The sequence below is a fragment of the Podarcis filfolensis genome (genome assembly GCF_964270895.1).
Source record: "Podarcis filfolensis genome assembly, chromosome: 9".
Classification (NCBI taxonomy): domain Eukaryota; kingdom Metazoa; phylum Chordata; class Lepidosauria; order Squamata; family Lacertidae; genus Podarcis; species Podarcis filfolensis.
Genome location: NC_139610.1, coordinates 18244426 through 18264291, shown reverse-complemented (window position 1 = coordinate 18264291; position 19866 = coordinate 18244426). Strand labels below are relative to the sequence as shown.

Sequence of the window (19866 nt, the reverse complement as noted above, 5' to 3'; positions counted from 1 at the left end):
GCGTACCCCCCAGAAAAAGCACTGTACTTATGTATGTTTGTTAACTTGTGCAATTACCAACATTTATCCTATATTTGAGACCTTAGAATTCCTATAACAATAGAAACAGGGACAAACGGTTAAAAGCGACCTGTCTTGCATTTGGGGCCTAGTTTGTAGCGCAAACCATCCTTTGGTAAATATTTCTCTTGGAAGCGCAGAATCTAGCAGCAGAGCATGCAACATTTGGGTTTTTTCATCTTGAAGCAGCAGGGAGGTATAAAGCGGTTCTGTGGATTGTCAGAACCGATTGTGTACTACCTCACAGGGTCGTTGTTGCAAGGTGGCGCTGAGCTCCTCGCAGGAAGGAAGGGATACTGATGGGAAACATCAAGAAAGACCAGCAAGAAGTTGTTATCTGCATTTCCTGTCGTGGGACAGAGATGCTTACCAGGTGAGTTACTGATGCTTACCTGTTCGCAGGAGGAGGAGCAACTGACGCATCAGGAGGTTAACTACTACTGTCCATGTTATGTACTGAAGTTCTCTCCCTGGGCCTACAGGGGGATACTGTAGATAGTTATGCAAATGAAGGATCGAAAGTGATGTTCAGTGATTGGATAGTTTGTATGCAAATGAAGGATCGAAAGTGACGTTCAGTGATTGGATAGTTTTAGAAAGTTGCTACAGTAACGCTGTACTGGAGCTCTATATAAGCAGGCTGACTGAGCCCTTCAGTTCTGTTGTGGCCTCTGAATAAAGAAGAGCTGTTTGCAGAATCGCTGTGTCGTCTGATATGTTCACCCACAACTTAACAGTCCACTACTGCTGGATTTTGATATGCTTTTAGGTGTACATTTAAGTAAGGCGGTCATAAAGATCTCCAGGCTGTGTGTTCGCAAATGAATGAATGAATAAGTAAATAAATAAATTTTAATGTCCTGGGAAATCCGGACGTATGGTTCTCCGCTCGCCACTCTCAGAAACAGCAAGGGCAAGGGAAGCGGCAGAGGAAAGGGTTAAAACAAAGCGCCGCCTCCATCCAACCAACCGGCTCGCCAGCACCCGGCACGTCACCACCACCACCAAGCGCAGGCGCGGAAGGGCAGGCTCTGTGACATCACGCGCCGCACTCTCCCACGCAGGAGACGGGTGGGGGGGTGTGCGCCGCCGCGAGGCTTCCCGCCAGAAAGCCGCCGAGCTTCTCGAGCTTTTGCTGCGCATGCGCCCACGCTGCCGTCGCCTCTCGAGTTCGCTTGGCGGAGGGGGGAAACCCACCTCTCCGCGCGTGCGCAAAATCTTCCTGCGCATGCGGGAAAAGGGGAAGCGGAGAATTCCGCGCGCGCACTGTTCGAGGGAGCGCGAAGGATATTGGACTTCGTTTTATTGACTTGTGCTGCCTCAAATGGGAAGGCTGAGTCGCTGTGCCTCCACAGAAAATGTACGTACTGAGGTGGAGGAAAGCTGAGCTGTGAAACTCCTTGCCACAAGTAAAACACTGGCGAAGAATGTAGCCCTTTCCAAAGGTTGATTTGATGATGATGATGATTATAATTATAATTTATTTATACCCCCCCCGAATCTGGCTGGGTTGCCCCAGCCACTCTGAGCTGCTTACAACACACATTAATATAAAAAACATAATAATAAAACAATATATACACACACATATATACACAGAATGGTAAAATATGTGTGTGTGTGTGTATATGTGTGTGTGTATATGTATAATTTATATATTAGATAAAAATAATAAAATAATAAAACATCAGACATTAATATTAATAATTAGATCCTATGTTAAAAGTCACAATACCTGTAAAATAAACAATGATCAAGATCAAATAAAGCACTACTCTAGGGCTGCCATACATCCTGATTTTCCAGAATATGTCCTGGAATTCACCTCAGAAAATGCAAACTTCACAGGTACTTAATATTAAATGTAAGAGGCCTGGGTGGATCAATTCCCTCTGTCTTCCATGTACAGTGGTACCTCCGGTTATGAACTTAATTCATTCCGGTGGTCCATTCTTAACCCGAAACCGTTCTTAACCTGAGGCGTGCTTTCACTAATGGGGCCTCCCGCTGCCGTCACGCCGCCAGCGCACAACTTCCGCTCGCATCCCGGGGCAAAGTTCACTACCAGGAGACCTACTTCCGGGTTAGCGGAGCTCGTTACCCAAAGCGTTCGTAAGGAGGACGGTACGTAACCTGAGGTTCCACTGTACATTTTGGGCAGGGCAGAAGTTGTTTTCTGTCACCATGTAAATAGCATGCGGACTGAGCCAGCAGAGCTCCTATGCTCAGAAACCGGGTAGCCCAAATGCCTTCTATTCTAATAAAGTACAATGATGATGCATTTATTGTTGGAAAACCATGGAAGTCTCCAAAAGGTGAGAAATAAAACTTGGCACAGGGTTACGATGATACACTGCAAACTCAAAGCACTGGATGTTTCATATAGACCTCAAACGTAGTTCAGTCTAGTGCAAAAGCAGCAGGTTGGTGAATGTGATGGTTCATACACTAACGGAAATAGTCTAACCACAGAGATGTTTTTCTTTCTATGCCGGAAACACCTGCTTATAAAAGAAAAGAAAAAACACAGTTCAGTCAAACTCTGTAGAAAAGAAACAGAATAATCCTCCTCCTGCAAATTTCTTTAAAATTAGATTGAATCTGCATGGTTGATTTCAACCAGAATCCCCTAACTGAAATGTTTCACACATGGGGGAAACAGAAGCCGTCTTATTCATAGGCAAGCATGTTGTTTCACATGTAGCACAGTCCTTTAAAACTTGACTTATTCCTAAATAAGACTGCAATGGGTAGACACTACAAAAACTTGCACTAATAAGAGCAATAAACACCCATACACAATAAACAGCCATATGGAAACATCCATCATTAGAAAGTGCTGCTGCTGCTGCTGCTGCTGCTGCTGCTGCTGTTAGTCACCAGTCTGTTACCCATCTGACTGGGTTACCCCAGCCACTCTGGGTAGCTCCCAACCAAATATTAAAAACAACAAAGCATCAACCATTAAGAATTTCCCTGTACTGCTTTCAGATGTCTTCTAAAAGTCATAAAGTTATTTATCTGTTTGACATCTGATGGAGGGCGTTCCACAGGGTGGGTGCCACTACTGTGAAGGCCCCCTGCCTGGTTCCCTATAACTTCACTTCTTGCAGGGAGGGAACCACCAGACGGCCCTTGGAGCTGGACCTCAGTGTCTGGGCTGAATGATGGGGGTGGAGACGCTGCTTCACGTATACTGGGCTGAGGGCATTTAGGGCTTTAAAGGTCAGCACCAACACTTCGAATTGTGCTTGGAAACGTACTGGGAGCCAATCTAGATACTTTGGGACCAGTGTTGTGGTCCTGGCGACTGCTCCCAGTCACCAGTCTAGCTGCCACATTCTCGATTAGTTGTCGTTTCTGAAACACCTTCAAAGGTAGCTCCACATAGAGCTCATTGCAGTAGTCCAAGCAGGAGATAACCAGAGCATGTACCACTCTGGTGAGAAAGTGCGCAGACAGGTAGGGTCTCAGCCGGCGTACCAGGTGGAGCTGGTAGACTTCTGCCCTGGATGCAGGAGTAACCCATGAACAGCTGTGAGTCCATAATGACTCCCAAGCTGCGCACCTGGTCCCTTAGGGGCACGGTTACCCCATTCATGACCAGGGAATCCCTCATACCTCCCTGTCCCCCAGAAATGGTACCTCTGTTCTGTTTGGATTCAACCTCAATCCATGATCCACTATCCATCTTCCAACTGCCTCCAGACACTCACACAGGATGTTCAACATTCCCACTGGTTCTGATTTAAACGAGGTAAAGCTTGGTATCATCCGCATACTGATGAACACCCAGCCCAAACCCCCTGATGATCTCTCCCAGCGGCTGCATGTAGATGTTGAAAAGCATGGAGGAGAGGATGGAACCCTGAGGCACCCCACAAGTGAGAGCTCAGGGGTCCGAACATCCAACCCCCAACATCACCTTCTGGGCACGGCCCTGGAGGAAGGAGCGGAACCACAGTATTACAGTGCCCCTAGCTCCCCTAGACAGTCCCAACAAAAGAAGAATGGATACAAAAACTTGCGGAATACACAGAAATAGCGAAATTTAGCAGAGAAATAAATCAAGATAACAAACTTTTTTTAAAAGAATGGAAATGGTTTGTTGAATATTTACAAACAAACTGTAAACCGATAAGAATATTGGTGGGATTCTTGTAATAACCTGCAGTTTTATAAGAGTATACATTTAAAGTAGATGAATAAAGGATTAAGTTAAGTTAATTTGGAATATGCAGAAAATCTAAAAAATAAATTTAAGGAACCGCAGAAAGAGGGGGAAGGAAGTCGAGCTTTGAAATGTTAAAAGCATAGTAAAATTATTGAAATGTATAAAATGGAAAATCTTAAATAAATATTAAAAAGAAAAGAAAAGAAGGATACCATGGTTGGTGGTATCAAAAGCCGCTGATTTCCAGCAGAACCAGGAAATAGCTTTCACCTCTGTCCCTAGCCTGCCAAAGATCATTGACCAACACGACCAAGGTGGTTTCAGTCCCATGATGAGGCCTGAATGCCAATTGAAAAGGATCCAAATGGTCCACATCCTCCAGATGTGCCTGGAATTGTTCAGTGACCACCCTGCTCATTCACCTTCCCTGGGAATGGGAGATTTGACACCCACTGGTGCCTTCCAGCCCACTGTTTGAGAAACACTCCTATAAGTCATTTTAGGTGGTTCACTTTTATGGAAGTCACATTGCTTATTGGTTTATGTCAAGTATCCTACCCCCTCCCCATCAGACATAAATTCTCATCTTTAGGTGGTAGAATATAGTTTATCTCCAATTACAATCTCAAGGATGGCTACATTTGGCATTCTTTGATGCAAACCAATATTATAGGTCCATTGGGAAAAATCCAACAGCCACAGCAGGATTTTGTTAGGGTCAATCAAAATGTCAAAATGAGATGAGCAATCTTTCAGATTACTCAGAGCTTTCTCAAAACTCGGGAAGTGTGGGGGAGAGAGCAAGATAGGTTTGATGGAAAGCCCCTAAGTCAGTTTTGAGAGAGAAAGAGAAAGCAAAAGGAATTGTGTTGACTTAGAATAGCCTCTGCTAGGTGCTAAACTTAAAGTTTTGGGTTGTCACATGCATGCTTGCATGGAAATAGTCTTTGCCTTTAATAGCTACATAGCGGGCAGAACCCAATAGACAGAGATTTTCCTATGCCTTCACTCAAACTATGATAAACTTCACCTATTCTTCTTTTAAGAAATGAATTGAGTATTCAACATAAACTGCGTAATAGGCAGATTATTATTATTTTTAAAAAAGTTTCACCTAGGAATTTCTGCCCGTGTTCTGCTTATGCTGAATGAGCAATTCTTTATGTAAAAAGTGGCAATCCTTGCTATAATTTTTCTAGTAGAGCTCTTTTGAGAGTGGATAAAAACCCTAATTCACTAGTTTGTAGAAATGCAGCAATTGCATTGTCTTAACTTGTTGAATTTCTGTTATGCATTTGATAAAAACCTGGGGACTGGGGAGCAGTCCTCAGAAATTGCTAGACCTAGACCTAGAGGGCACAATCGTCATTCTGTTGTTTTGCACTTAAAAACTAGATAAGAATGAGATAATCTCCTGCTTCTTTGATTTTATTACAGTACCTGCTGTTGCTGTTAATAGTAAAGGTAAAGGTACCCCTGCCCGTACGGGCCAGTCTTGCCAGACTCTAGGGTTGTGCGCTCATCTCACTCTATAGGCCAGAAGCCAGCGCTGTCCGCAGACACTTCCGGGTCACGTGGTCAGCGTGACAAGCTGCATCTGGCGAGCCAGCACAGCACACGGAACGCCGTTTACCTTCCCGCTATTAAGCGGTCCCTATTTATCTACTTGCACCCTGGGGGTGCTTTCGAACTGCTAGGTTGGCAGGCGCTGGGACCGAGCGACGGGAGCGCACCCCGCCGCGGGGATTCGAACCGCCGACCTTTCAGTCGGCAAGTCCTAGGCGCTGAGGCTTTAACCCACAGCGCCACCCGCGTCCCACGTTGCTGTTAATAGGGTTATAGTTAAAAGGCTGCCCTTTAGCTATCTATTATACCTGCTCTGCTGTTGCCCTGATAAAAAGATGTTTGAGATAAAGCCAAAACCTCCAGATGTTGCAATTTTTCGTTAAGAGTGAGTTACACCAACTGCTTGATCATTTTGATTGGCCATTTTTGAAACTTTCCCAGCTCTAGAATAGCCTTTTGAGATTTGGGCAAAACTTTATCCAGCATAGAGATGCAAAAACGGCCCATTTTATTTTGAAGAAAGGAAGTATGTTCTCTACCTCAACTCCCCAACCCCTTTGTTTCTGGGGATCTTCCTAATAGAAGCTCAACAACTTTCAGGGTGTCCTGGTTTTTGCAGTACCATCCCTGCACAATTTAAACCGTTTCTGAAGAGACTCATCTTTTCTCAGCTACTTTTATGGAGTGATTCTGGATGGAGTTTCATTTGGGTATAAAAACTATAGTGCATTTTTTAAACAAGAAGAACCAAGTTGTATTATTTTTTCTTTGTTACACTAGGCCAAATGTGGTTTATGGACTGGCTAATTTAAGTGTTTTAAAAGTAGCAAAATTGGTGTCTTGAAATTACAGCTGCTGTGGTCTAGACGACTTTAAGTTAAGGAAATCATAGGTGTGAGCCCTGCTTGTTTTGAAAAACTTTCATTAGCTGGCTAGTTGGCTGCAGGGGCAAAGCCATCTTAAATATAGCTGCCATATGTCCGGATATTACCAGGATTTCAAAGGTGGAATTGAAGTCCAGGGGGAATTTCCAAAAGGTAGTTCTTTGTCCTGGATCTTAGGCAAGCATGGGTTTTTTCTGTTTGTTGTTGTTGTTTTTAAAAAAGCTAATCAATTTTGGGGTCTTCCTAAAAGAAGCTCAACTTTTGGGGTCTCCTGGTTTTTTACTTTTTGAAATATTGCTTGCCCATTCTGCCTAGTGATTGGCTGAAATAAGGATTCTCCGCCCCTTTCAGCTGCACCCCTTACCTGTACATACTGCTACCTGCCGGCAAAGATTCAGCCCCAGCTAATGTTTCCAGTGGGCAGGGATGACAGCTGCTTTAGTCCATTGGCTGCTGGAAGTTCACTGGTTCCTCTTCATCCAGGAGAGAGTGTTTCAGTGTCCTCAAGACACAGCACACAGTGGTGGCAAATACATTTCTCACAGAGCCATACTAATGAAAGTTGCCTTTCCTGTTTTCCAGGTTAGAAGCGGCTACTCAGGTCAGTGCCGCTGTACGAGAAAAAAGTATTATTTAAAAGAATCCCTGCGCAAAAGGATTTGCAAAAGAGAGGATGCGTCGAATGTAGGGTTGGAAATGATCTCAAGAGTCTCTTCTAAACCTCTGCAATGCAGGAATCTCAACTATAAAAAAAGGTAAAGGACCCCTGGATGGTTCAGTCCAGTCAAAGGCTACTACAAGGTTGCGATGCTCATCTCACTTTTTTTAAAAAAAGAAATTATTATTTATATGCTGCTCATCTTGCTGTGTTTCCCCAGCCACTCTGGGCGGCTCCCAACAAAATATTAAAAACACGAAACCATCTCGTCACCAGTCTAGCTGCCGCATTCTGGATTAGTTGTAGTTCCCAAGTCACCTTCAAAGGTAGCCCCACGTAGAGCGCATTGCAGTAGTCCAAGCAGGAGATAACCAGAGCATGCACCACTCTAGCGAGACAGTCTGTGGGCAGGTAGGTTACCAGAGGGAGTCGGCGTTTGTCCACAGACAGCTTTCCGGGTTATGTGGCCAGCCATTAAAACTGTCTAGGCAGCACACTGGAAAAAGGATCTTTGTTCCAATGCAGCAGAGAAGTTCTGGTGTTATTATGGCCTGCTGTTTCTCGAATAAGACCCCGTCCTCCCCTCCTAGGAAGGCCAGATGTAAAAGTGGATTGAGTTCTTTCACCTTTCATAAATGGATGTGAGAAATTTTGTGGATTTCCTTCTACACTACTATTAAAGGTGGAGGAACCCAGTCTATTCCTTTTCCTGCCTACCAGATGACTATTGAAGCTGAAAAGAGCATCCAAGGTATATACAGTGTGTTAATATGTTAATATGTCATTGATCCGAGGTTGCTCAACGCACTGTAAGGAATGAGCATGTTGCTTTGAGTTGGGATTTGAACCTAGGCCTCTCCCAGTCCTAAAATCATTGCACAACTTATGATTCTGATATGCCATGTGGATATATCAGGTTGTAACCCCATGTGGGTTGCAAACGCAGGAGTCCTCTTGCACCTCCACATTCACTGCTCAGTGAGACCATGAATCAAGAGGCTTTGAGCCACTCCACCCTAGAGATTCTTTGGTAGTGGATTTTACTGGACTGTCCACTGTCAGGCTTCAGGGAATCTCTTCTACTGTGGCAGCAAAGAAGCAGATAAAAAAAAAGAGTTCTTATCAAGTAGTTTATTCAATATTCACAGCGAGAGACAAAGGAATGCAGTCTCTCTTAGATAATGGCATTGCCCAGGTAAAGTCCCACTCCCTCCGTCTCTCCTATTCTATGTCACCCCTGCGCCGGCTGATCTGTGCTTTCTGCCTCTGAGCTTTCTGTTCTCCTACTCTCAATGCACGCCAGGTCCTGGGAGGGGGGGTCAGGAATGCTTTCCAGAGACACTGAGTCTGTCAGCTGTCTCTCCCCTCGTGCTTCTTCTTCCTGCTGCTCTCCCAATATTTCCCAGCTTCTCCCCTCTGCAGCCTCTGAACTATGACCTTCTGCAAACCACTGTTCTAAATCGATACTGTCCTCCTCTTCTCGGGAAGGTGCAGGAAGAGGAGGAGGGCGGTTCCCACCATTCCTTCTCAGTCCAGTCCTTGACATCCACACAGTTTTCGGCTTCATTAATGCTGCAATACTTTCCCAATACTGCTGCGTCATTGCTGTTTGGAGGAGCACGCTTGCCCGATAGAGCAGCAAAAGGACTAGGAAAAGAACCCCGGACATTTGTGGTGTAAGAACTTAAAAGCGGATTTCAGCCAGAAGCTACGGACCGGGAACAAAGCAGACCACTTTTTGCCTTGCCATTTCGTCATCCCAAACGACCCTCCTTAAGGGACGAAAAGACGCTGTTTGCCACAAATGACTTTATATGATTTTTATTTCAAGAAAACTAGAGTTCAGAAACATATACATGAGGAAATGGTGCATATGCTGTTTTAGTGCTCATCTAAAATGGACATTTAACATCAGAAACAGAAGGCTGTAATTCGTATCTCACCTGTTCCGTTTAAATCATTAGGACTACTTTATGTGCCCTAAAAGCTTCCTGTTTTTACAGGAAAGAGCATTTATGAGCACCTCCTTCCACCTAGGTGTCTAATTTAAGCACGGTCTTGGCAGACCTCAAAATGGGAAGCAGTTTCCATTCTGCCCACTCACCCTTGGGTGTCACAGCAAGCAAAGAAGTTCCCGAAAATTAAATATGGATTATCTCATCGGTGTAATCACTGGTAGTTGAACTGACACCGCAAAGCACAGTTCATGATAAAGCACTGAAGGGGTTCTCAGGATGTGCCGGTCACATGTTTCGATAACAACTTCCTGTATTCTCAGCCTGTCATTTGTGATGCTGATTCAAATATGAAGGGAATCTCAGAATATATTCTGCACCATGACACTACATGTGTAGACAGAACTGCCAAATGAACAGGGAAAAATATGTCTTGGTCTGAACCTGTGCCTTTCCCTGAAGCTTGTTCTGAAAAAATCAGGAGGAGAAGCCCTTTTTGGCACAAGAATAAGTGACGTCTGCACAGCAGCCTGTTGTCAAAGGCACAGGAGCAGGAGCTGCTTAAAAAGTTGGCAGTCCCATGCAGAAGTTCTGCACTTGCAGTCATCTGCGGTGCGTGGATTGGCAAGGCCAAGTGGGGAATTCTAGACAGCGTTTTAATATTTTTTAAAAAATAATAATTCCAGGATATAGTTTTAAAAATAGTTTACAATGGATAATTAGCTCAGGGACCCCACACCATAAGTGGCGATGACAAGTAGCTTGAAGGAGCCATGAAGGTTGCAAATCATGATATCTAAGTTGCCATGTGCAGAGACAGTCTACTTGCGAGTAACAGGAGGTGGAGACAAGAGGGGAGAACTGTTCATGTCTGGCATGAGAGCTTTCAAAGGTGTGAGACTGGCCATTTTTGGATACAGGATAATTGGGCCTGAAGGATAAACCCTGGTAAGACCCACCTAACAAGGTAATTATCTTCTTAGAATGTGTGTAGATTGCAGGGAACAGGTGAGTGTTGGAGGCAAATCCACCCTCATTCTCTAACAAAACTGCTACCAGATTACATCCTTGTATCTAGTCAGGTTAATGGCAAGATCTAAACAGTCAACAGTTCAAGCTGTTAACAGTCCCAACTAATAAACTTCATGGATTGTTTTCTGTGACTTCCCTGCAGGAAAGCTACTGACATTCCCATTTAGTTTCTGTTAAAGGGCGTTAAACTTATCCTGGGAACTTAAAAATATGTATTACACACTTCTTAGCTTTAGGTTCACATATTTAGGTCTCATATATAAATGGTCAGTTACATTTTCAACCCGGCTTTTGGACCCTCGAACAAAACCATATATTTTGTAAAGGTTGCTCTCTCTTTTTTTTCTTTCTTCTGGCCTTTACCAATGATATGCAGGCAGAATTTCTACAGGTGGAGCTTTGTCAGGAATGGGGTTCCAGGGGTGAGGAACGCTTTGATCCTGTTGAATTTCTGCCCAGCAGAAACCTGTGGCACACACAGGAAGCCTACCAGAAAAAATAAAATAAATGGTCACCTCACTAATTCCTTTGTGCTCATATCCCAGGGCAGACAGAAGAGCTGCGTACTTCTTAAAGGGAGAATCTCTGCCTTGAACTGGTATGAAGAAGCAAGTAAGCGTAGCTTGTCTCATCACAATACCACCAAGACAGTGATTTATGCTTGCAGGACTTATTACTTTCTGCCACATAGCTATTAAAAGCATGTCTCGCCACCACTGATCTTCAGCTGCGTCAGAATGATCAGAATTAACCCTCCACACTTCAGTAGACAGAATAGTTTTGTCCGATTTTCTTCACACTAGGAATTTGCTTCCGCAGACATCGGTCTGACACCAAATTCAAGTTATAAATTAAACCAAGTTAAACAAAATCAAACAGTGTAGCTACGTCACTGACCTCTCCCCCCCGCCAACTCCCCAGGTAATCCTGGGGGCTGTCATGTGTGAGGTGAGTTGGTTGGTAGTTTCAGGAGCCTAATCTCCAGCACCAGTATCAAACTAAAACCCTGGTCGTACTTTGATGAAAGCCATGGCCCTGGAAGAAAACCTGCGCAAGTCTCCATCAGATTTCTCCAATCCATGATGCTTCACTGAAAAGCAAGATTTCCACCGCCACGGAATAAATACATTCCAAAATCCCCCACAGTGCTAACAACGTGCTCCTGTTCAAAAGTCTCCAGTTCAGCTTTTGTTCCGTCGATGCCGCTGGGAGCCAAATGGGACCATCGCATCCTTATGGGGAAGGGCAGTCCCATTCCGTTCTTCGCAAACGAAGTTCCCACCATGCTGGTCACAGCCCACCACGAATGCTAACACAGTGTGCTCCTGTTTGTCAGCCTTCGCGTCAGTGCCCTTCTGCCGCACAAAAGGGAGTCTGTTTTGTGAGAGAGGCGGAAAAGGCCAAGTCAGAGTTTAAAAGACCTTGCACTCGTTGACTGAGAAAAGTTTCCTCCGGGCTCGTTTCCTTGCTTGGTTCACCGCTGTCCGGACGGCACACTCAAACACCTTCTGGACGCCCCTGTTGGCAAGAGATGAGCATTCCACAAAGGCCTTTGCTCGGATGTCCCTCGCCAGCCGCTTCCCGAGCAACGGGCTGATGCAGGAGGCGCTGTGAGGTCCCGTCTCCCTCTGGTCAATCTGGGTAGCCACCACCAAAATGGGAATACGAGGCAAGTGCGTCCGGATCTCCGTAACCCATTTGCTCCTCAAGCTGAGGAACGAGTTCTGGTTGGCCACCGAGTAGCACAGGAGAATCACGTCAGCCTGCTGGTAGGAAAGGGGGCGGATGCCTTTGAAGGCATCGCTGCCAGACGTGTCCCAAAGGCCTAAGCTGATCTGGGCGCCGTCCAGGAAGACGTCGACCCCAGTGTTCTCATAAACAGTGGGTCTGTAAGCGTCCGGGAAAGTCTCCGAAGTAAAGCGCAGCAGCAGAGCCGTTTTCCCGACTGCCGCATCTCCTACCAGGACACATTTGACCGAATCCAACATTTCCTCAAAGGTTACCGTACTTATTCTAAAAGAGAGCCTGGATGAGGACTTCCTGGGGTCCCGCTACTGTGAGCGCCATTCAGTAGGAATCTGCCCACGTTTCCACAGTGTTTTCTTGGCAGTTTTGCTCCAGGAGCCGAAATCTTCTGCTCTCCCGCTCAATATCGACGCTTTTCGGAGAGTTAAACACGTTCTCTACAAAAACAAGAAGAGAGCACAGATGTGATTTTTTGTTGCAAGTCACAGGTCATTAGAGATTTATTCTGATTACATTTTCCCTGTCCAGTTGGCGTGCACAATTCTCCCTACACCTTTTTTCATCCATATAAAAAACCCTGTGCGGTAGCTTCGATGGTGAGATATTACCTCTGGTGCAGCATCAGCACTTGGTAAATTTTGTTGCCGAGCACATATCTGAAGCACTTTTTCCAACCCAAGTCCGCTTTCTTTAACTTCTACCATGCTTCTAATGTATATGAGGGTAAAGGTAAAGGTAAATGTAAAGGACCCCTGGATGGTTAAGTCCAGTCAAAGGTGACCATGGGGTTGCAGTGCTCATCTCACTTTCAGGCCGAGGGAGCCGGCGTTTGTCCACAGACAGCTTTCCGGGTCATGTGGCCAGCATGACTAAACTGCTTCTGGCGCAGTGGAACACCGTGATGGAAACCAGAGCTCACGGAAACACCGTTTACCTTCCTGCCGCAGTGGTACCTATTTATCTACTTGCACTGGTGTGCTTTCGAACTGCTAGGTTGGCAGGAGCTAGGACAGAGCAGCGGGAGCTCACCCCGTCGCCGGGATTCAAACAGCCGACCTTCCAATCGGCAAGCCCAAGAGGCTCAGTGGTTTAGACCACAGCGCCACCTGCATCCCATACATGAGGGAATAGAAGTACTGGCAAAATACTGGCAGCATCAGGAGGACCTTCTAGAGGGGAAGCCAATGTCGGATCCTCCAGACACCGTCGTACTACAACTCCCATCAGCCCAATGGTTCAGGAAGGTGGAAATTGTAGTCCCAAGAACATGTAGAAGGCACTCAATTGGCTTCCCCTATGAGCATTAGATCCTTCTGTTAGAATTCAGGTCTGCCGCTGAGTTGTCTAGCAGCAGCAAAAGCCTTTTAAAACAGTGGAGTGCTGAACCCTCCACCGACCCGCCAATTTCGCCTCCCTCAACTCCTCTCTGCAGCTCCCTGAATTAACTGTTCCCTGTAGCTGAGAATGCGGCCGCTTGCTTTTTAGCGAGCTGTTCCAATATTTGTCGTCTTTTTAACAATGCAGTTTTCTAAAATTTAGAGGAAAACAGACACACAGAACCCAGAGGAAGTATCCACCGTCAACTCAAAGGGAAAGGAAAGCTTAATACAGAGGCGACTGTATCATTTTGTGAGAGTAATACAGTCTGCCTCCATTTTTGGATGACGCACAAAGTTCTTTCCATGCTCCCTGAATTAACTGTTCCCTGTAGATGTGGTACCATCAAGAGAAGAATGGCACCTTTAAGATATTAGAATATATAGAACTTGCCAGCATGACAAATAGATTAAGAAATAAAGACGTAAGGATTTAAAAGAGGACTGGACATTATATATAGAATATATGGAAAAATACGATAACAAGAAAGTAAGTGTAACAGACGGGGGGAAATACTCGGCAGTAGATGTGACAAAGTGGGACAGTGTAAAGTAATGAAAATAATTTAGAAAAATAAGAAAATGCAGTCAAAAAGACAACAGATAGGGAACCAGAGAAAGAGTGGAAGGAGAGTTTAAATTAAGGCTTATAAGAATTATATTATTATTTACAAATATATGTCTTATACTTATGTTCTTTCCCCCCCTTTCTTATTACCATGTGTTTGACTGTAAAATAATAATAATAATAATAATAATAATAATAATAATAATAATAATAATAATTTATTATTTATACCCCGCCCATCTGGCTGAGTTTCCCCAGCCACTCTGGGTGGCTCCCAATCAAGTGTTAAAAACAGTACAGCATTGATAATAAGATAAAACAGAAAATTCAAATAAACAATTTAAAAAAAACCTGTTCCCTGTAGCTGAACAGAGAATGCGGCCATTCACTTGTAAGTGAGCTGCTCCAATTGTTGTCTTCTTTTTAAAAATGCAGCTTTTCAAAAATTTAGAGAAAATGCCACACAAAGTTCTCTCTCCAGAGGCTTCCTATTGCTGGATAGGAGTTGGGGGCTCCTCGATACTTCCTTGTCAGGGTCTCCTCACTTACTCCTAACATGCTGTATTTCCTACTTCTAGTCTTTCACATTATTTCTTTTAATTATTTATAATTTTCATTTAAAACAAATATTTCAACAGAAAGAATAAAGTAATTCTTACATATCAAACCTTGATTTCCCTTCCCTTCTTTCTGCAGTTCCCTAAATTTACTCTCCCCCCTCTGCGTATCCCAATTTATTTATTATTTTCTTCATCCGTTTCATATAAGTTTTAGAAACTGCAAGTTTTTGCAATAATCCTGCTAATGTCTTCATTTGTTTACAATTTGTTTGTAAATATTCAATACAGTGATACCTCGTGTTACAGACGCTTCAGGTTACAGACTCCGCTAACCCAGAAATAGTACCTCGGGTTAAGAACTTTGCTTCAGGATAAGAACAGAAATCGCGGCGCAGTGGCAGCGGGAGGTCCCATTAGCTAAAGTGGTAACTCATGTTAAGAAAGGTTTCAGGTTAAGAACGGACCTCCAGAACGAATTAAGTTCTTAACCGAGCTACCGCTGTAAGTGATCTCCATTCCTTAATAAAAAGGAAAGTTGTTCTTCCAGGAAGTTTCGCCATTTCTGCATAGTCCTTTCATTTCCGTAGCTAGCCTTTCACATTTTAATCGCAAATAGGGTTGCCATGTTTTGAAGAGCAAAAGAGAGGACAAATATGCCAACTTCTCCTTTTTAGGATGGATCACTATGACAACTCTACCCATGGAAGAGAGGGCATATGGCAACCCTACACAGTTCACAAGATAAAAACACAAAATCTGCATTCGAAATAAAAACAAAATCAACCCAATAACCCCCTCCTAACACATTAGTGATGTATGGAAGTGAGAGCTGGACCATAAAGAAGGCTGATCGCCGAAGAATTGATGCTTTTGAATTATGGTGCTGGAGGAGACTCTTGAGAGTCCCATGGACAGCAAGAAGATCAAACCAATCCATTCTTAAGGAAATCAGCCCTGAGTGCTCACTGGAAGGACAGATCTTGAAGCTGAGGCTCCAATACTTTGGCCACCTCATGAGAAGAGAAGACTCCCTGGAAAAGACCCTGATGTTGGGAAAGATGGAGGGCGCAAGGAGAAGGGGACGACAGAGGACGAGATGGTTGGACAGTGTTCTTGAAGCTACCAGCATGAGTTTGGCCAAACTGTGGGAGGCAGTGGAAGACAGGAGTGCCTGGCGTGCTTTGGTCCATGGGGTCACGAAAAGTCGGACATGACTAAACGACTAAACAACAACAACAACACATTTTTAAAGGGCATCGAATGTGAATCAGCCAAAGACCTGGTTAAAGAGGAATGTTTTCGCCTGGCACCTAAAGGTGTATAATGAAGGTGCCAAGTGAACCTGCCTGAGCATTTATTTGCCTGGGTGTCTCACAAATTCCCTCTCCCTCTCCCCACACAAGTACTTCCAAAGCATTCAGATGCCACTGAGCGTGGCATTTTCCGATTGACTTTGGCAGGAGCAGCACTAAATCCTATCATTTTTATGAGAAAGATGCGTCTTACCTACCCATAGGAGTCACTGCAACCCAGATTCCTTATTCTCTCGTCAACCATAAAGGCAAGCAAAATTCATTCCATCTGTACAGTTATTGCCTTAACAGCTCCGGCCACAATAAGGTGCCGCTGGCAATTGCGGTTTTGCTGCTAAGAGACCAACACAGCTATTCCTCTGGAGCGGATTGTGAACTTCTCAAAGGCAACGTCCGATCCTCGGCGGCGTGACTGCCCAGCACTCCGACTTCTGCTTGTCACCGTTTATAAGGCAATCGTTGCATCAGAAGAGGCATTTCCTGCTATGCATGTGTGCAACATGAATGACTTGAGATAGAGTCTGACCCAACGTGGCACGCAAGCCTTCTTGGAAAGTTTTCAAAAGGGACGCTTATTTCTGCGAACGAGCCGTGTGAACAGATTGGCAGATCCATTCAGGGAACAGTCAGAACGTAACGCTGGAAACTTAAATGATGTCAGAAAGCTACTTTAACTGTCCGACGAAAGAAGAATGGCAGGCGAAATTAATGGACTATGCAGAATTAGACAAAAAGACAGGAAGGATTCGAAACCTGCGGCACCAGAGATTTACAGAAGATTGGAAGAAGTATATGAATTATTTGAAGAGCAACTGTAATCAACAAATTACGCTAGTAGGACTACAATAAGTTTTGTAAGGAGAAATATACAAAGTGTTACAAAGTAGAAAAAGATAGAGATATTGGTTATGAGTTTGAAATGTAATAGGGAAGATAAGAAATGCATATTGAGAGATTAGATTGGAAAATTTTCAGACAGGATTGATGGAAGTCAAAAATTTGAATAAGATGTAAAAGTATGTTTAATTACTGTTGAAAATGATATGTTAAAAAAACTAATAAAAATTTATATATATATATATATATATATATATATATATATATATATATATATATATAAAAAGAAAGCTACTTTAACTGAATATGAGGGAGGTTAAAGGAAGGAAGACCAGCCAGGTTAAGACTTCAGAGTTTTCTCTGGAAACAAGACATACAGTAAGGGGGCAGGGGAACAGACTGATGTTGTCAGACTACAACTCCCATCATTTCTGACCACAGGCTATGCTAACAGAGCTTGATTAATTCAGTTCAGTTGGAACATAGGAATGTGCCTTTGAACAAGTCAGACCATGGAGGTGTCAGGGATTGAAACTGACCCCTTCTGCTACAAAGTTAGCAAAAATGTACAAGACAAGTTCAAATATCTGCTGGAAATTTAAAGGGGGGGAAAGTACCTTTTATCATATGTGGGCTTGTAAGGTAATGAAAGCTTTCTGGGAGATGATTTATAATGAAATGGAAAAAATGTTTAAAATAACTTTTGCTAAAAACAACAACCCGGAAGCATTTTTATTAGGAATTACAGATACCGACATTCCGAAGGAGCAGAAAAGACTTTTTATGTATGGAACAAAAGCCGCTCGGATGCTACTAGCCCAGAGATGGAAATAAGATAAAGTCCCTACCAGAGAAGAATGGCATACCAAGTTGATGGATTATGCCAAGATGGCAAAGCTGACTGGAAAACTCAGAAACCAAGAGGACAAAAACTTTATAAAAGAATGGGAAGAATTTATAAGTTATCTAGGAGACCACTGTAAGCAGATGGAAACAAGAGCAGGATTTTGACTCATTTGTATTGTAAAAAACATTATGGACAATATGGTTTAATATAAAAACTGGAGTATGGACTAATATGCAGTTGTAGACATTTAAGATAAGACTCCATGGACGAGATGGGGGGAAGTCGAGAGATTCGGAGAATCTCTACATACAGCATGATTTTATTGATGTGTGTTTATTTGTATATTTTTATCTGTAAAATTAAAAAAATGTCTTGAAAAGAAAAAAGAAACTGAGCCCTTCTGCATGCAAAGCAATACCCTACTCCGGGGCTACCCTTCACCAAGGATCATGGAACATAAGAAACTGTCTTATACTGAGTCGGACCATTGGTCTAGCTAGCTCTTTAATGCCTAGCCTACACTGGCTGGCAGCAGTACTCCAGTGACAGGGAGCCAGCCAGCAATAAATCGCACGGGGTACGCGAAGTTAACTCTTTATTAGAAGAAACAAGGCTTGCTCAGGGAGCCATGCCTAATGAGCACAGCAATCCTTCTCTGTGAGTCTTGCCCCTATGGGGCAGTTGTGGAGGCTAAAGGTCCTCACCTTCCCACAGCTGCCTAAATCTCCTCCTCCTCCAGATCCTTCCCAAGCAGATGGTGCTGTGGTCTAAACCACTGAGCCTCTTGGGCTTGCCGATCAGAAGGTTGGCGGTTCGAATCCCCGCAACGGAGTGAGGTCCTGTTGCTCTGTCCCAGCTTCTGCCAACCTAGCAGTTCGAAAGCACTCCAGTGCAAGTAGATAAATAGGTACTGCTGTGGCGGGAAGGTAAACGGCATTTCGGTGCGCTCTGGCACTCGTCATGGTGTTCTGTTGTGCCAGAAGCAGTTTAGTCATGTTGGCCACATGACCCAGAAAGCTGTCTGTGGACAAACGCCGCCTACCTTGGCCTGAAAGCGAGATGAGCGCTGCAACCCCTAGTAGCCTTTGACTGGACTTAATCATCCAGGGGTCCTTTACCTTTTACCTCTACAGTGGTACCTCAGGTTACATACGTTTCAGGTACAGACTCCACTAACCCAGAAATAGTACCTTGGGTTAAGAACTTTGCTTCAGGATGAGAACAGAAATCATGCTCCGGCGGCCGCAGCAGCAGCGGGAGGCCCCATTAGCTAAAGTGGTGCTTCAGGTTAAGAACAGTTTCAGGTTAAGAACGGACCTCCGGAACGAATTAAGTACTTAACCTGAGGTACCACTGTACAAGAAATCTGAGACTAGGCCAGCGTGCCTGGCTCTGCTGTTCCCTCTTCATACCTCTTCTGGTCCTGGGAGATCATGGGAGAGACCAGAGTGTTGAAGCAGCCGGAGGAGACACCCTGGCCTGACTCATCTCCACCTCTTGACCTCCTTCCTCTCCTGACTTTGATTCTGGACAGCTCTCTGCCACAGACTCTCTTCAGCTTCCGAACCTCCTCCTCCCAGTCTGCTCCCTCTTCTCCTTCTGACCACCACTCCCAAGGCTTTGAGCTTTCTTGCCTTGGGGGTTCCCCAGCTAGTGTTTACCACCATTCCTCTGTGCCTAACCAGTCCCATGACATCCAGGATTTTTCAGACAGCGTCCCTCTCAGCTTCATGGGGGATTTAACCTGAGAGCTTTTGCATGCAAGCAGATAACACAGTAGTGTTCCCAGTAGTGATGTATGGAAGTGAGAGCTGGACCATAAAGAAGGCTGATCGCCAAAGAATTGATGCTTTTGAATTATGGTCTGGAGGAGACTCTTGAGAGTCCCATGGACTGCAGGAAGATCAAACCTATCCATTCTGAAGTAAATCAGCCCTGAGTGCTCACTGGAAGGACAGCTGAGGTTCCGATACTTTGGCCACCTCATGAGAAGAGAAGACTCCCTGAAAAAGACCCTGATGTTGGGAAAGATGGAGGGCACAAGGAGAAGGGGACGACAGAGGACGAGATGGTTGGACAGTGTTCTCGAAGCTACCAGCATGAGTTTGACCAAACTGCGGGAGGCCGTGGAAGACAGGAGTGCCTGGCGTGCTCTGATCCATGGGGTCACGAAGAGTCAGACACGACTAAACGACTAAACAACAACAACAGATAACACAGCCTTTCCTCAACGATAACTGGAGAGCCACAAGCTACCTTCCCCCTGCACTACAGAAAAGAGAAACAGATG

The 19866-nt window shown here is 44.4% G+C and overlaps 2 protein-coding genes and 1 long non-coding RNA gene across 7 annotated transcripts in view; 1 reads left to right on the top strand and 2 right to left on the bottom strand.

Annotated features, from left to right (window-relative positions):
- The window catches only part of CHRNA9 (cholinergic receptor nicotinic alpha 9 subunit), a 15523-nt gene extending 12650 nt beyond the window's left edge, over nucleotides 1-2873 (bottom strand). Inside the window, exons 1-2 of one of the 3 annotated variants that reach the window (XM_083630594.1) lie at nucleotides 2514-2873; nucleotides 131-336 (exon numbers count right to left, since the gene is read on the bottom strand). The gene's annotated coding sequence lies outside the window, so the exon portion shown is untranslated. Of the gene's footprint in view, nucleotides 1-130; nucleotides 458-2513 lie in introns of those variants that run through there. The other 2 variants (XM_083630595.1, XM_083630593.1) reach the window with 2 other exon arrangements.
- LOC310770303 overlaps nucleotides 1140-19866 on the top strand; it is a 27289-nt gene continuing 8562 nt past the window's right edge. Inside the window, exons 1-2 of the long non-coding RNA XR_014552041.1 lie at nucleotides 1140-1420; nucleotides 7267-7439. This is a non-coding gene — a long non-coding RNA (uncharacterized lncRNA). The remainder of the gene's footprint in view (nucleotides 1421-7266; nucleotides 7440-19866) is intronic.
- Nucleotides 9148-19866, bottom strand: part of RHOH (ras homolog family member H) — a 25871-nt gene continuing 15152 nt past the window's right edge. For 2 of the 3 annotated variants that reach the window (XM_083630846.1, XM_083630845.1), the window contains one exon: nucleotides 9148-12512. In XM_083630846.1, coding sequence (XP_083486972.1) covers nucleotides 11742-12317 — 576 coding nt within the window. In that variant the 5' untranslated portion in view covers nucleotides 12318-12512 and the 3' untranslated portion in view covers nucleotides 9148-11741. Of the gene's footprint in view, nucleotides 12513-16089; nucleotides 16958-19866 lie in introns of those variants that run through there. The other variant, XM_083630847.1, reaches the window with a different exon arrangement.